Raw genomic sequence first — 17,523 nt, forward strand, 5'->3', positions numbered from 1 at the left:
ACATGCTGGGTAGCATTGCCTTGTCCTTTCACCACATCATGTGCCTGGTGAAGCTTTCATCATGAGCCCTGCTTTAGGCTTTAACTTTTTCCCACAGACTTTATGGAAAAGGTAGCGTCTTGCTTTCCAGAAGTACTGCTTTGAGATACATTATTCTTTTGAGCAAATCTGAGTTACAAATTCAAGCTGTGGAGCCCTTGGGAATAATGCCTGAAGGCGAGGCTGACAACCAGGCCGGTTTCAGAGATGCAAGAACAGGAGATAAAAAATTAGTTTCTTCCAAGTAATTTCTATGTGTCCTTACAGGCCCAATTAAAATAACATTTGACTAAAATGAATAGAACCAAAGCAGAGTTTTAAGTGGTATTAAATCTCTGGATAAATTGAAAAACCAGCAAAACTTAATTTTAGATTAAAGATTAAAGAATACTTTCTGGTCTTAGTTATATTAAGGTTTCTCTAGAGTATGAGCAGTAAAGCAATTTAATGTAAAATGAAAAATCTTTGGACAACAGCATCTCTCTAAAGTCAAATTAGCTTGGCTGAGAAAATTAAATTTAGCCTTTAATGTTGATTTATAGCAATTTACATTCTTTCCATGTTGCAAACCAGAACATTATTATGCTAATATGGCTGTATCACCTGCAGGTGTTGCTTGAGAGTCGAGTGGGCAGTCCCTTTGTGTTTTCATTGAAGGATCAATATTTCAAGATGTGCAAAGGAGAGGGGTCTGACTGACAAGCTGCCTTGATACACTGTTGTTCTAACTATGACTGGATTGACTGAACATTGCCTCAAAGAGTAAGATAATTTATAAAAACTATAAAGCATAGCCAAGTGTTTGAAGTAATCAAAGCTAATTAGGAATGTTACTTGGTTTTACTTTTTAAATGTCTTGCCTTCAGTTTTACAGTTTCTTGAAGCTTTTCCATCTGAAATGTGCATTTTTTTTTGGTACTTCATTTGCATGAAAAACACACATTAGATATTACAACTGTGCAAAATTTAGAACTGGCAGAATGCTCTGAAATAATTTTCAATAATTGTACTGTGAGAATTATCATAGTAGTATCATAGTATCAGTCAGGGTTGGAAGGGACCACAAGGATCATCTAGTTCCAACCCCCCTGCCATGGGCAGGGACACCCCACACTAGATCAGGCTGGCCAGAGCCTCATCCAGCCTGCTCTTAAACACCTCCAGGGATGGGGCCTCAACCACCTTCCTGGACAACACATTCCAGGGTTTCACCACTCTCACGGTGAAGAACTCCCTCCTCACATCCAGCCTGAATCTCCCCCACTCCAGCTTCATTCCATTCCCCCTAGTCCTATCACTACCTGAGATCCTGAATTAGTGTTTAGTGTACCCATATTATTGAAGATAAATTTGGTATTCATTTTCTGTGCATGTATAGAAATTTAATAAATAACTCAGCTTAAGAAAACCAAAAAACTATAGTTATGGTTGCAAAATTATAAACCCAGTGTCTTTTCAAATAAATTCATTTTCACATCGCAAGTAGTTCAGGAGCACTCAGATTTCATCTCTTTGTTTTCGGACTCTTCTGTTCCTCTAGGGGAATGTGACAAAGACTAGCTTGCAGTGAGCCAAACTCACACAGCTGAGGCAGGGATTTTTCAGTATTCAGTATCACTAAGGTTGGAAGAGACCTCAAAGACCATCGAGTCCAACCTGTCACCACAGACCTCATGACTAGAGTAGGGAGGACACTACTGCCCGCTGCAGGCTTGAACTCACAACCTTCCCATTAAGGGTCTTATGCACTACCATTCAGTTGTGGGGTGAAATCATGCTGCCTTGTTTCTGTGCCTAGATATATTATCATAGTATCATAGTATCATTCAGGGTTGGAAGGGACCACAAGGATCATCTAGTTCCAACCCCCCTGCCATGGGCAGGGACACCCCACACTACATCGGGCTGGACAGAGCCTCATCCAGCCTGCTCTTAAACACCTCCAGGGACGGGGCCCCAACCACCTCCCTGGACAACCCATTCCAGGGTTTCACCACTCTCATGGTGAAGAACCTCCTCCTCACCTCCAGCCTGAATCTCCCCACCTCCAGCTTCATTCCGTTCCCCCTAGTCCTATCCCTACCTGAGATCCTGAGAAGTCCCTCTCCAGCCTTCCTGTAGGCCCCCTTCAGATACTGGAAGGCCACAATGAGGTCACCTCAGAGCCTTCTCTTCTGCAGACTGAACAGCCCCAACTCCTTCAGTCTGTCCTCATAGGAGAGGTGCTCCAGCCCTCTGCTCATCCTTGTGGCCCTTCTCTGGACACATTCCAGCATCTCCACATCCCTCTTGTAATAGGGGCTCCAGAACTGGATGCAGTACTCCAGGTGGGGTCTCACCAGGGCTGAGTAGAGGGGGAGGATCACCTCCCTCGACCTGCTAGCCACACTTCTCCTGATGCAGCCCAGGATCTGATTGGCTTTGTGGGCTATAAGTGCACACTGAGAGCTCATGTTGAGCTTTATCATAAAAAGCAGACCTTTCTTTGGATGCCCTGTTGTGGGGTACAACTATTATATATGTGTGTGTGTTGTGTGTGTGTGTGTGTGTTGTTAATCTGTTTTTCCTTTTGAATTATTAAATGTAGTCATTCTGTAGTGTGGGTCAAGTAATATGCTTATCACTCTGCTAGTACCAGCATGCAGCCTGGGTTACAAGTTATGCAATAAAGTGCTTTTGTGGTACTAACAGCAGAATTTCAGGGAGTTTTATTGCTTTTAGTTTTGGGGAGGGAGGATTTTGTAGTATGTTGTCCTCTTGCATTGCTATTTTTTCATTTACCTTGAGGAAGCTTTAATTCAATATCTTCCATTACTTCTGGAGGAGGATGTCATACGTGCTTATTATATAATGACAAAACAAACTTTAAACAGTGTATTGAATGGAAAAAAAGTCTTTTCCTCATCCATAGGTGTAAGTGTGCAGAATGTTTCCAGAGAAGGGCAACAAAGCTGGGGAGGGGTTTGGAGCACAAGCCCTATGAGGAGAGGCTGAGGGAGCTCAGGTTGCTTAGCCTGGAGAAGAGGAGGCTCAGGGCAGACCTTTTTGCTGTCTACAGCTACCTGGAGGGAGGTTGTAGCCAGGTGGGGGTTGGTCTCTACTCCCAGGCAACCAGCACCAGAACAAGAGGACACAGTCTCAAGCTGTGCCAGGGGAGGTTTAGGCTGGATGTTAGGAAGAAATTCTTCACAGAAAGAGTGACTGCCCATTGGAATGGGCTGCCCGGGGAGGTGGTGGAGTCACCATCACTGGAGGTGTTTAGGAAGAGACTGGATGGGGTGCTTGGTGCCATGGTTTAGTTGATTAGATGGTGTTGGATGATAGGTTGGACTTGATGATCTCGGAGGTCTTTTCCAACCTGGTCTATTCTATTCTATTCTATTCTAGTCTAGTCTAGTCTAGTCTAGTCTATTCTATTGCCTTAAACAGAAAAAAAAAAAAACCAAACTGTTTTTGCAGTGAGGGCTGTTTGCTTATGCAATCTTGAGTTAAAGGGTAAATTAGCTGTAACAAGCCAAAGAAAACAGTAGTAAACATGGTGTGTGGACCTGGATCTTAGGGACATGGCTTAGTGTTGACCCTTCAGTACTGGGTCAGGAGTTGGGCTGGATGATCTTTGAGGTGTCTTCCAACCAGATATATTCTGTGATTCTTTGGTAGGGCAATATGAAAGAAATTTCTTCTATTTCCTCAGTGGTAATGTGAATGTAAAATTCAAATGAATGTGTGAACAATGTAGGTTTTCACATCATAGTGTAGGATTTACTTACATAATAGATACAATGTCCTGGGTAAGATTATTTTATTATTATTATTATTATTATTATTATTATTATTATTATTATTATTATTATTATTATTATTACATTTTTGTTTGTTTCATTAATGAATAGTGAACATATATATGATAACTGCAGGGAAAGCTACTTCCCAGTTAGGGAACAAATTGGATTAACTCCTTGAAGAATAAATGAGCTTTTTTTTTACCCTAAAGGTTTGAATTAATGATTTGTGTAAAAAAGCTCACTCAGGCTCCAGTTATTGGCTTTGTCCTATTGCTGCTTTCTTAAATTGCACCTAAAATTATGTTAAGGGTGTTAAGTGCCCTCTCTGGATCTTACAAATGGAAAATTGAAAATATTCTTGACATAAAATACATTTTGAATGAAAGGACAACAATATGGGAATGTAGGTTAGAACATCTCATTTAGAAGGTTTCAATTTGGTAATAGTATTTTAAGACTATTAGAAGTGCAAGATTTGCTGTGAGAGTTGAATTGCAGGGTTTTATTTTTGATACATTAAAAAATAGTACATTCAATTAAAACTACATACTAGTCTTTTGACATCATAAAGGCAGGGAAATTTTTCCACATTTACATAAATGTGAAACACATAAAAATAAGCCCTTCATTTCTGTTTTTGAATTACTGGTTTTTGGAGGTCTTTGGTCGTGCAGATACAAGGAAATGGCTGGGGAGCACAGATTTAACAGAATCAGCTGCAATAAAGATTATAGAACAACTCTTTAGAGTTTTAATCAAGCCAAGTTCAGATGAAGCCAATGGCAGATTTGGCAGAATAACACCAGCAAAATAAGGGATTAATCCTAAAAATATGAGGTTTAGTGTATTGTATCTCTTGTTTGAGGTTGGCCCACTAATGTAACAGAACAGCTCTGGGTCTATACAGTTGTCTGTTTAGACAGATGAAGCTTATCAGTCAGTAGCAGTAAAACTGGCTAAAATCTGTACAAATATGAAAGAAAACATAGTAATAGATGGAATGAACCTTAGTAGTTTTGGATAACAGTACTCTCTGGGGGAGGTAATAACAAGTGAAATGCTGGTTCATCCAAAATACCATTTTTGCTTCTGATGGTTTCATCCAAGGTGCTTTTCCTACTCTGAACTAAAAATGTTGACTTTAATGTCTGGCTGGCAAAAAAAAAACCCAACTGACTAAAGGAAAAGCTTTGTGAGGACTACAAACCCATGATTCGTGCTTCAGACTGAAAGGTCAGGGTAGTGAAGGAGGCACAGCAGTCTGCTGAAATCTGTGTATATTACAGACTTTCTGGAGTTTGCTTTATAATGAATCCACAGTGGATCCATAGAGTATCTGAAGCCTTCAGACCCTAGTGCTTTCAAATATTCCCTAACTACCACAACACTGTTTTTTCACCATTCCATTATTTCTTTCAGTGAAATATTTATAATGCTCTTGTAGCCCTTGAATAAAAGGTGAAGTCTATGCTGAAATAATCCATCACTGTGAATCCCCTGTAGAAGGGGGCAGAACTGCAGCAAATATTCATGTGCAAATCACTAGGCTTTTACAGGTGTTTTTTTTCCCCATCATCTTCCAGACAATGGCTGTCAGTGCTGCTGGAAAATGATTTTTCTGATTTCATGTTAATATCATGGTGAATACTTCCAATTTCTCTGCCTCTTAGTTTATGTAGGTACAATTTTAATGTAATTCCAACCTTAATGCCTTTAAATATATGCACACTTTCTTTGCTTCTTGCCTTTCCCCTCCATCTAGCAAAATCCAAAAGGTATTATTTCTTTTTTATCTTTTTGATCCCATCACAGTGCTTTGCTTCTACAATTGCTTGTCTCACTCTTTCCCCTTCCAAGCTCAGAGAACCATCTGCCCTGCCCTATATCTGGGTCAATGTGCCACCTAATGGAGGACTGACGTTATTGTTAATATTTGTGGGCAAAAAAGCCAGGACATCCAGACCACTCTTTGCCCTACTCACAGACAGGGAGAGAAACCCTGTCAGAATTTACCCATAGTCTGGTGGTGAGCTCCCTGCATGAGATCCTCAGGGTAGACTCTAAGTCTCCTTTGCTTTCTGAACTGCCAGCTGAGTAAGTCAGCTCTTACTCATGGCAACAGGCAGTGAGGTTGTGTCATAGTTCACGGCACTGTATTGCACAAACATGGTGTGTGTCCTATCAGGCCTTGCCCCATTGTATGCTCCCACTTAAAGCTTCCACAGTGTCCACACAAGCCTATATTATTCAGGGAGCTCTACAAGTAAATATTAAAAAAAAAGGCAGCAGGAAAGAAGCAAACTTGAATGTCCAACTTCCCTGCTTTGCTTTAGCTATAGAATTGAGGTGGCCAGCTGCAGTAGACGTGTTATGAAAGTGACAAAGCACTGCTTGTGTAATTATGAGTTATTTGAGAGTGAGGGGGAACTAGAGGTGCTTGTATAGTGAAGTGATAAAGTCAGATAATCTTAAAATTGCCAAGTCCTTTCTGACCATTGTTAGGGCACAAGTCATCCCTGAATGTACAGTCCTCAGTTGTATACCTGAGTGTGGTGACCTGCTTATGAAATGCAGCACAACATCAGTGATACCTGCAAACAAATTTTTAGGAGTTGATTCACTTATTGAAGTCTCACATCATTCTGTTTGGAACAGTGGCTGCATGAGTTAGGGTTGTTTAAAGCAGGGCCAGACCTGATTTGCACAGGTATAATCATCCTGAACCTTATCAGCACTTTAAAAAATAGGAGGGATATTTCTGAAGTGTAGATGAGTTTGTATCTGAGCTCTGAGGTAATTTCAGTTTTTCGTGGTAGGCAGAGAGCGAACAGATGTAACTTTTAAAACAGAATTAATTAAAACTAAAGCAGCAAACATGCTAACTTTTGCCTGTTAAATAGATGTTGCACATACATGGACAGTCCCCAACCCCCATCTCCAAAAAATCTACTCAAGGCAGCTAGCTGGAGTTTGCACAGTTTGTTCTCTCGTGCTGTTTAGCCTCCTTTGTTCATGTACTTGTTAGGGTTTTATATCTGACAGAATGTCTCAGTCCTCAGCTTCTGGCACTGTCCCTATTCTGAGCAACCTCCTCCTTAGCATAACTATTCTGGCATTTCATGGTAATATTAGTGGTTTCTGCTCTACTTCCCACAGGGAGGAGTTTCCCTGTCTGAATCAGATTCTGCTCTTTTGCACAGTCTGCCTTTCACAAGAATATCTCCAGGATTGCAGGAATACTTCTGGACAGATAGTGCTTTGGGGGTTAGCTGTAGGGATGCAAAGAAAGTAATTAAAAAGAGTAATACAGAATGTATTACTTTCTCCTAAGTGAGCTCTAGAAGCCCCTGCTCTGAATTCTGGTGGGTTAAGAAATAGAAGAGGAGGGGGAAGAAAAAAAAAGCCCTTTCATCATATCTCATGGGTAAATAAATTAACATTTCAGGGAGTAATTCAGCTGAGCATCATTTTTGCATATTTATAAGGAACTAACTGTAGTCATTGAATTGGGAGTCTTCATTCAGGATGATAGTGCATTTTCCTTCTGCCCACTCTGCAGTTTTCCTTCTGGTTCTGTTTGCACAGTACAGTATAGCTGTCATAACAGTCTGATGATTCAGAGATATTTTTTCCCATTAGTTCTCTTTTGCTCTGTTGCAAAACCTTTTAGAGTGAAAAAGCTGGCCTACTTGAAAACCTTTGTCTTGTTGAAGTTCAGTCTGAATTGGATCTTGTGAAAGAGGACTTTATGAGCAACTATATAATTTACATGCTGCTAAAAATGTCAAGAGCCTGAAGAGCTGTCCTAGTGATACCCAGGCTTTGACTTCTGCATCCTCAAAAGTCCAAAGGCCAGCGTATGCTCAAAGCTGGGGATGGATTTGAAGCGAACCACGCTGCTGCGGCTGGCACACTGGGATCCTGCTATGAATCCCAATTAACCATCCAGGAGAGAGGCCATCTGCAATAAATACCAGGAGTTTGCCAGCCCAGAAGGGGAAGCTGAATAGGTTGGCTTCAGAGGCCACAAGACAGAAACTCTTTCCACAGCCCACTGGGATGGTTCCTCACTGATTTCCTGTGGGTACCTGTTTTTAACATCCAAGTGCTGTAAAATGTGTTCTCTTAATTTGTTTTTTCTCATTCCTGCACAATGATTTCAAACTCTTGAGAAATTTAATAATCAAACTGAATTCTTTGCTTTGCTTGATCAGCATATTTATCAATTGACTTCAAGCCAAACCATGTCTGCCTAAGCCCATGCAAGTTGTGTTTCTACTCCCACCTGTGTAAACCCAAAGTCTTCAGCAAATTCGAGGTGTGCTCAATTCAAGCACTTCAACCAAGCCTTTGAAAGAGAGCAAAGTATGCATAAAAGATGGCACATGTTTGTTCAGGCTGTAGTGACTCTAATTTAGGCTACTGAAATAAATGGTGCTAAAACATTATTTTTATGTTCCGTTCCATCTGTTGTAAATGAGGAGGTAAAAAAAAAAAGGAGGGGGAAAGACTGAATCCAGTCAAGAATTTAGGACACTAGGTAGCACCCAAGCAAGATGAGACATCTGAGTTTAAATTTGCAATCAGAAAAAGCAGTTCAGCTGCTGATTTCACTCTGGACTTGCCAGGCTTACAAGCTTACCTCCCTGTTTGAGGGCTATCCACAGCTTTGCTCTGCCATGTATGTAATCGCCCCAGCCAAAGCAGCTTATAATTTAATCTCTGCAGGATCTAGAAAATAAGTGCTCCTCTGTTTAAATCCTCAGAAGGGCCAAATCCAGAATAGGTCCTCAGGGAATACATAAGACAGCTGTAAAAGGACAGATCAGCCATGTGCCAGCCTTCTAAAAATCAACACTGAAGTGGCTTCTCTCACAAGGCTATTCAAGTCTGTGGATCATGACTGAATGTACAGGCTCACCTGCAGCCATTAATTAGGCATTTGAACTCTCTGCTTAGTTATTTCTTTTACTCTGCACTTTTGGGCACTCCTAGGACCTGGCACTTGTACTTTTAGTGCAGAAAGATGAAATAAGGCTTTTAAGGACCTATATCCTTTTTTCAACTGTATCTCAGTGTTTGTAGTGAATTACCAATGAGCTGCAGGTAGCAGCAGGGAGGAACTCACAAAATGGAAAAATATATAGAGAGAAGAAATTAAAACCAAGCCAAAACCCAAAACAAAACCCAGACTCTCAGAAACAAGTCAACAAGGCAATATTCAGGTTGCTTGTGACTTATCAGCATGGAACATACCATAGCTGACCTGAAGCCCTGGGGTTTCTTCCTGTCTCCCATTCAGTGGGAACAGCTGGCTGCTGGAGCGATGTCTTATGAAATAACCTGAACAGTTGTATCTTCGTTTATACCCCTATCCTAATGTCCCAGGTTTGGCTGAAACAGAGTTAATGTTCTTCCCAGTAGCTGGTATAGTGCTGTGGTTTGGGTTTAGGATGAGAATAATGTTGATAATGCACTGATGTTTTAGTTGTTGCTAAGCAGTGGTCAAGGACTCTCAGTTTCTCGTACTGCCCTGCCAGTGAGGAGGCTGGGGTCACCAAAAGTTGGGAGGAGACACAGCCAGAATAGCTGACCCAAATTGGCCAAAGGGATATTCCATACCATATGACATCATGCCTAGTGAATAAACTAGCAGAAAAGCTGGTCAGAGGCCAGTGCCTGGGAACTGTCTGGGCACGGATCAGCAGGCAGTGAGCAACTGCATTGTGCATCACTTGTTTTGTGTATGTATACTCTGATTCTTTTATTAGTATGCCTACTCAGCCACCCCCCTGTCCCACTGCTTTCTTTTCTGTGCTATTAAACTGCCTCTGCCTCAACCCACAAATTTTACTTTTTTTCCAGTTATTTTCTCCATCCCACTGGGTGGTGGGGAGTGAGCGAATGGCTGTGTGGTGTTTAGCTGCCTGCCAGGTTAAACCACAACACGTAGGAAATCGCTGTTAAAGGACTGATTTGATGCTGATTGTGCTTAGGTAGGCACTGAGTATTCATGCCTGTGTAGGACCCTCCTCAGTCCTGGCTGAGGAGTCAAACTTGTGCAAGGCTGCATCAGCTGGGTGGGTGTCAGATGACCTGGTACAAGAGCAGTTCAGTAGCGGCACAGAATTCATGGACGAGGAAGCTATTTCATCAGCCATAGCTGATGCTCAAGTTACTCTAGAAGCAATTGGATCTCATTGTGCTGGGGCCATGCAGATGTGATCAGTACTGTGATCTGTGTGAAAGAGCTTCTGTTCTTAAGGCAGATGTGTTGGCTATTGCCATGGAAGAGATGAGCAGACAAATATTTGATTTATTTTTATAGGACCAATTTTTAAGAACAGAAGCAGGGTTAGCCCTGTCTTGTAAGCTACTTCACAGTATTTTGAGGGGGATTTTGCCATCATGCAAATAGCATGATGAAAGAAAAAGTAAGATGCATCATGTTAGGATGGAGAGCTTTTTTAATAATAGATTAAAGGATATTAAATAATATGTATTGAAGATGCATATTTTCAGCTGGAAGGTCTAGGTGCAGTGGCTCCACCTGTGAGTTCTAGAGGAACCAGCGGGGAGATTTCTGGCTCATGGCTTTCATTTTAATAAGTTCCTTAAGACTGGAAGAAGGCTGGTATTCTGCCCAGTTTCAGAGTAGACAAGCAGATTGAGCAGGGTAAATATAGCCTGATATAAATCACAGTGAACATATGGAAAAAGCTGATTGGGGATTCAGCTGATAGGGAATTAAAGGCCGTGAGCAAAATTAATTCCACTCAACACAGTTTTATGGAAAGTAGGGCTTGTAAAACAAATGATTGACAAAAAAAAAGTATTTTCATTTTTTAATACTTGATAAAATTACACATTTGATTAGGTGGTGCTGTCAACATAATAGACTTGAAAACCATTTGATTTATAGCCATGTCAAACTAATCAATAAAAACATAAATCAAACTATATAATGAAACAGACTAGACTTTAATGAGTAACAAACCAGCTAACTGGTATTAATACAGGACTGTCAATAAAGGAGTTTCAAGGACTTAATGGTTTTCCCATAGGGGAAAATAGAGAATGAAAGTTGAGAGAGTGAAAACTGTGTCTGAGTAGTGGGAAGGAGACCAGTGTGAATGCTGAAATACGGTCCTGGAGCCAAAAGACTAATTCTCTGTGTAGGGGGAGTTCAGGAGCGTGACCAGGCTGATAATTTTTTTGCTGTATATAGAACTGCCAAGAACATTTAGAGTGCAGCACACAGCTTTGCCATCTGCCTTTGTCAAAAAAGCTTAAAAATGGCTAAAGGACATGTAAGCATCTAACAGTAGCAAGTACCTGCAGCATGTGAATTAGTCCTTAGGAGTTTTGTTGAATTCAGGAGTTCTGTCAAACTAGTTTATTCTTGATCCAGCCTTTTTCATGTGGGTGTCCCCAGAGCCCATAAGATGTAGCCAAAACCAAAGCAATGGGCTTAAGCTTCATAAACAGGAAGTCAGGGAAGACAATTAAGTACTCCATGCTGACTTTATATGATATATCTGTAACAGATTGTTACAGACTGACAAAGGAATAATTTGGATGAGGGCAGTATGGTGTTTTCTAGAATTCTATAGGACTCTGTAGAACAGTATTCTTTCTTTAACTTTGCACTAGGCTGAGTTCCAGTCAAGACACTCCCTCATACCTCTTGCAGCTGTACTTAAAAGGACATCAAAGATGCTATGTGCTTATGTTGAAGATAGCTAGAGGAAAAGCATGTTTCTTCTGTCAACTGGAGTCTTGATTAAACTCTCAAATGCCCACTGAAGAGTGTGTCTGCGTGTATTAATATCCTGATGAGGAATTGGTAATACTTAGTGCTAGTATAGTGTAGTCAAGTATGCTATACCGCCTGCGTTCAGCAATCATGTATATTGTTACCTCTTCATGGCAGATTTTGACCTTTGACAGACATAATTCCTCTTTACATGATTCAAGGTGATGTGGAAACTTCCTTCAGAGGGAAAGGATGTAAGCTGTGATGTGTCAGGTTTTTTTCTCTTAAGTAGCAAATTATAGGAAAAGAGGAAACAGCCTTAAGTTGCACCAGGGAAAGTGTAGATTGGATATTAGGAAAAATTTCTTCACCAAAAGCTTGTCAAGCATTGGAACAGGCTGCCCAGGGAAATGTATGAGTCACTATCCCTGGAGGTATTTAAAAGATGTGTAGGGACATGGTTTATTGCTGAACTTGGCAATGCTAGGTTAACAGTTGGACTGGATCTTGAAAGTCTCTTCCAACCTAGACAGTTCTATGATTCTGTGATGTACTTGCTCTTAACCTCTTACAACCAAACAAAAGGTCCCTGTCCCATTTGATTTGTAGCATGACAAGGAATCTTTGATTTTGCTTCCTAAATGATCCCTTCTATATGCATTCTGGTTTTCTTAGCTCCTTCAGTGTTTTTGACTTTGCTGTTTGTGGCCAAAAGTGTCCATACGTGTGAGTCACAGCGAAACACCACTGACCCCAAACTGTGTTGTATGCTTCTGCCAGATGGTCTGCCTCAGATTGACTGGTGCTTTCATTTTTTCAAGTTGAGTCTTCCTGTAGCTCATCTGTAAAAAGTAATAATAGCTTTAAAAAACAATAAAAGGTGGATTTATTTAGAATAAACCAAACCAGGTTGGAAGAGACCTTCAAGATCATCACGTCCAACCCATCAACCAATTAAACCCACCCAAACGGCTAACCCATGGCACCACGTACCCCATCAAGTCTCCTCCTGAACACCTCTTTCACACAATCCTTGTTCTTTTGTCACAAAGTCCTCCCTTTGAAATCTGTTTATGTATAATATATAAAATATTCTTATACTTTGTTTAGTGCATTCATGTTTTCATTAACTCCTGTTTAATGCACCATGGCTTCAACCTTGTGTCCCCGTTTTCTCCTCACAATAAGCATCTCAGCCAGAAGTACAGAAGATGTTATATTTTGTTGTGTGTAAGCGGTATGGAGGTACAGAGAATCTTATTTTGTTAGAAACCAGTGAATAGACTCCCAAATAAACTGTCAAAATATATGTTTTCCTATGAAAAGGGTGGGACAAAATGTCAGTGTTACAATGGATCTTAAACAAATTAGCTGGAGGAAAAGGCAATCTGCTGTATAAATATTTCAGGTTTTCAAATTGAAGCCTTTGCACTGCTCCGCACTTAGAGGCCTGGCCTTATTTTGTAGCAGATATTATGTCAAAGCAATGTTTAGTTGTACTCAGCAGCTGTTGTATTCATACTAAATTATGTCAGATTTAGTCTTGATTATATTCAACATGAGCACCCAGTTGTGCTGACAACCCTAAAATAATTTTCGGTTAAATATGTTCTATCACAAAGTGTTTGGGCACATTGCCTGTCTGAAGAATGACAAAAATCAGCGTGCAAGCTCAGCACAGTAATTCCCACTGGCTGTTGAACTCTGTATTGCATGCAAATATCCCAGCAGCAGACTCAGTAGGTACCCTACCTGAACGTTTCAGTAGCAGAGGTAGGCAATGTGGGGCATTTTCTCAAGGGTATTACTTTCACAGTCATTTTAATCGCACCTCCCTGATTCACCATGCCTGCATATTCATTTGTACTTGTTCAAAGGGAATGTCATTTAATTTTAAAATACTCTCAAATCCCAGCAATACTCATTTTACACAGTGAAAGACCAGGACAATAAAGTGGATAATCAGGTTCTCAGGGTTTCATAAGGAGAGCTGAAAATCTGCTGGAGAAGAAACAATAGAAGAAACGAGTCAAGGTTCACTTGCAGAAAACTCCAAAGAGTAATCTGTAAACTCTGGGTCAAATACATTGCACAGACAGCACCTAGCTAATTACAGTGATGCTGTAAATGAGGAGATGGCTTAAAGATCAAGAGAACAGTGTGTGAGAATATAGTTTAATTGGAGAAGAGCCAAGAACTGTGGTGGATGGAACAAAATCAGCTTTTGTGGAAAGCACTGTCTCAGGAAACATGCTGGAGTGCTCTCCTGCACTCTCAGGAGAAACCTTTCTCCTTCCCCTTACTAACTGCAGGAGCACAAGAAACTATACATGCCGAAAGTGGGATGGAAGAAATGCTTCTCTTCCCCAGCTAAACCCCCAGTGCTTTAGGGTGCCCATTTAAAATATAGAAAATTTCAGTTCATTTTTCTAGGGAAGTCTGAGTACTTGCTATGCTTCTCTACAGCACACCTTAACCAATTTCTGGGTTACCACCTCATCTGCTTCTGCTTTTTCAGTTTGTATAAGTGATTATGCAAAAGCTGGAACTCAGGTATTCTCTCTTCTGCTGCATTTTGTGTTTCTAATCTGCTGTGACAAACACTCGGTTGTTTTAATCTGTTCTGCAGTACTGTAGATAGCTTTAAATGTGAATATGCAATTTGCCCTCTTGTGTTGTGCCCCAGTGAGCAGTATCCAAGAGCTCTAAGGAGCACTACATCTCTAATTTAACCTGCTGGGATGTTTTGAATTTGAAACAAACATTTGTGTTGTAGATAGTACAGTAAGATTCAGAGAGTGTGATGTGCTAAATTAGGATGAGAGCTTGAGCTGCAATTCTGGTTTCCAATTCAAGTCTGTATTCAGAAGCCTTCTACAAAGACAGATACCATCTACAGCTACCATCTACAGTTAAGAGACATCATTTCATGTGTGACCTAAAGATTGAGGGAAAGTCTTAGCATTCACTTCTTGAACTAATTTAAGGAAGCACAAATAACTGTAACATTTGTAAGGCAACTGCTTCATCGCAACTTTAGCTCCTTGTGGACTTACTGTGTTTCACATTTGCAGGCATAGCTGAGCAAGTGCTCTTTTCAAGGTAAATTAATGCTTACTCTTGTGAACTTTCTTACCAGTTTGGCATCTGGGAAATACCTTTTAAGCTAGTGTCCATTTATTGAGAAAGCACCCTTTGGATTTCTAATCTGCATTCTTAAAGCTCTTTATAGGTCATTGGTGCTGATGATGGGACTTGCAGGCAGCTAGTTTTAGAATAGAACAGAACAGAATAGAATAGACTAGACTAGACTAGACTAGAATAGAATAGAATAGAATAGAATAGACCAGGTTGGAAGAGACCTTCAAGATCATCGCGTCCAACCTATCATCCAACACCACCTAATCAACTAACCCATGGCACCAAGCACCCTGTCAAGTCTCCTCCTGAACACCTCCAGTGACGGCGACTCCACCACCTCCCCGGGCAGTCCATTCCAATGGGCAATCACTCTCTCTGTGTAAAACTTCCTCCTGACCTCCAGCCTGAACTTCCCCTGGCGCAGCCTGAGACTGTGTCCTCTTGTTCTGGTACTGGCTGCCTGGGAGAAGAGACCAACCTCTGCCTGTTTACAACCCCCCTTTCAGGTAGTTGTAGAGAGCAATAAGGTCACCCCTGAGTCTCCTCCTCTCCAGGCTAAGCAGCCCCAGCTCCCTCAGCCTCTCCTCATAGGGCTTGTGTTCCAAGCCCCTCACTAACTTCGTTGCCCTTCTCTGGACTCGTTCCAGCAAGTCAACATCCTTCCTAAACTGAGGGGCCCTTCAACATTCTTCTGAGGTAGAACTGGATCCTGAATGCCATAAAAATAAGGAGGGAGACAGAGTCATTCTGCTGTGCCTAATATGACCTCTCATGCTTGGCTGGGGGAGAAAATTGAGCATATTTCACAGGATAAATTTTCCTGAAGTTTCATTTCTGCCATCTCTTCACACAGGAAAGGAGGAGGAGAGAATTTGATAGTGTGCTACCAGTTAATTAGATTTTGGTTTACAGGTAGAAATGGCAAAGTATTTCAACTTTAGGGTGAAATAAAAAATTCAGGAATAGGAACATAGGCTCCCATATAGAACGTGAATGAGCACAGCAGCATGGCAGAGCTGGGAGAAATTAAGATACCTAGGACAAAGCTGCAGGAAGATCCCGCAGTACTTAGCAAAATTGTGCTTAGAATTTTGCAGGATGTTTCAAAGAGAGACTAGGTGGACACTGAGAACTTTAATCTTCTAAATCTACTTCAGAGGACTATGGTCTTTAGTATATGCTGGTTTTTAACTAGCTGGACTGATGCTTTATCCTCTGTAGGAAAGGCATTTGTATTTCCATTCAACAAGGTTATAGAAGTGTTCACTGGATTTCTAGGAAAGTGTTAATCTAGTTATCCTAAGAACTTCTGGAGCTCTGCTTGGATTTCATTAGAGTATGTAATGTGAATATTATCTCTGTATAATAATTGCATGTAGATTGTTGCTATTTCATACTATTAAGATGTGATCATTCAACTGCCATAGTATGTTCATATTATTATTATTTTAATTGTGTTTACTAGATTTATTGTTTATATTTGCAGCACTATCCTAGGCTACCTAGTCTGATGAAGTTGGACACCATTCTTCAAGTGTGATTTACTCAATACCTGAAATCATGATGAAAAAGAAGAGCGTATCTGCAAGAAAAGCTTCCTTGGTCCTCTTTTTGTGCCAAATGATTTCTGCATTGGATGTACCTCTTGACTGTAAGTATTGACTTGCTACGTAAGTGTACTATAATGGAAGATCAGTTACATAATTTCTGTATAGGAAGATGAAGATAACTCCAATGGGGAGCTAAATATGGAGTGAGTTTGCTCAATTCAGTCAGGACATTATGAGTATGTACACTAATTTTCTGAAGATCTTCAGAAAATGTGCATATACAATTACTTACATTGTTCATTTTAGAAAAGTTAATGTAGCTTCTCATAAATACTCACACTTGGATGTGTATTTATTGGACACTTTATTTTGTGATATTAAAGAAGGGCAGAGAAGCCCACTCACACTTGGACGTGTATTTATTGAACACTTTATTTTGTGCTATTAAAGAAGGGCAGAGAAGCCCACTTAAATATTAATTGTGAAATGAAGGTCATATAGAAAATTTGCTGAAAACCCAAGGGTAATTCCTGGTTGTTATGAACAATCCACCCTTATCTTCATTTAAGAGATTTTCAGGAGCCGATAGGAGATCTGATAAGATACTCCAATATCTAAACTTCAGACACTTCGAAGCATTTTACTTTCTGATTCAGAAGAGTAAGTTAGAGTCTTAGATTTCCAAAGTACTGCCTGAAGATATTTAAGTACCTGACTTGAAGTTAAAAGCATGTGTGCTCTGCTCTGGCATTAAGTAGTGATGAAACTTGTAGAAAAGGGAAAATAAATCACAAGATCAGAAATTTTTGTCTAAGGTACAACTGTTAGTGGTGAGCCTTGAAGGTAGCACTCCATGCTGTAAAGGAAGCAATGGTCGCTGCTGCATTGTAGAGCCCTAATAGCTAATTTTATGAAATTATTCATGTGTCAGGTTGTTATTTTCTTCTTAAGATAAGTAGGATCACATTTTCAGGATTCACTGAACCATGTTTCACCTCACAGTGACTATTCATTTGTTAAACTAATTACCAGAAAAGAGAACGTTAGGGGTGGTGCTAAATTAATGGATTAATACATCAGTAAAATGGCCTCTAATTCTAATCTGCCTGGCTTTCTTTACCCCATGTTTTTTGTACCTTCTTACCTTCCATAAATGCATGTTTTTTCTTTATTAATCATTGACATAAATTGCAAGTGCTTTGGTAGTTTTTCCCCATGCATATTTGCAAACCAATGACCCGTGTTTCTGTAA

General features: G+C 40.4%; 1 protein-coding gene across 26 annotated transcripts in view; it reads left to right on the forward strand.

The window, feature by feature from the left end:
* Positions 1-17,523, forward strand: part of NRCAM (neuronal cell adhesion molecule) — a 168,365-nt gene that overhangs the window by 71,779 nt on the left and 79,063 nt on the right. For 17 of the 26 annotated variants that reach the window (XM_068170032.1, XM_068170044.1, XM_068170050.1 and 14 more), the window contains exons 3-4: positions 649-801; positions 16,208-16,372. In XM_068170032.1, coding sequence (XP_068026133.1) covers positions 16,282-16,372 — 91 coding nt within the window. In that variant the 5' untranslated portion in view covers positions 649-801; positions 16,208-16,281. Of the gene's footprint in view, positions 1-648; positions 802-16,207; positions 16,373-17,523 lie in introns of those variants that run through there. The other 9 variants (XM_068170137.1, XM_068170141.1, XM_068170156.1 and 6 more) reach the window with 2 other exon arrangements.

The sequence above is a fragment of the Melanerpes formicivorus genome, unplaced genomic scaffold (assembly GCF_026170545.1).
Source record: "Melanerpes formicivorus ecotype bairdi unplaced genomic scaffold, bMelFor1.0.p_v2 SCAF_3, whole genome shotgun sequence".
Lineage (NCBI taxonomy): Eukaryota > Metazoa > Chordata > Aves > Piciformes > Picidae > Melanerpes > Melanerpes formicivorus.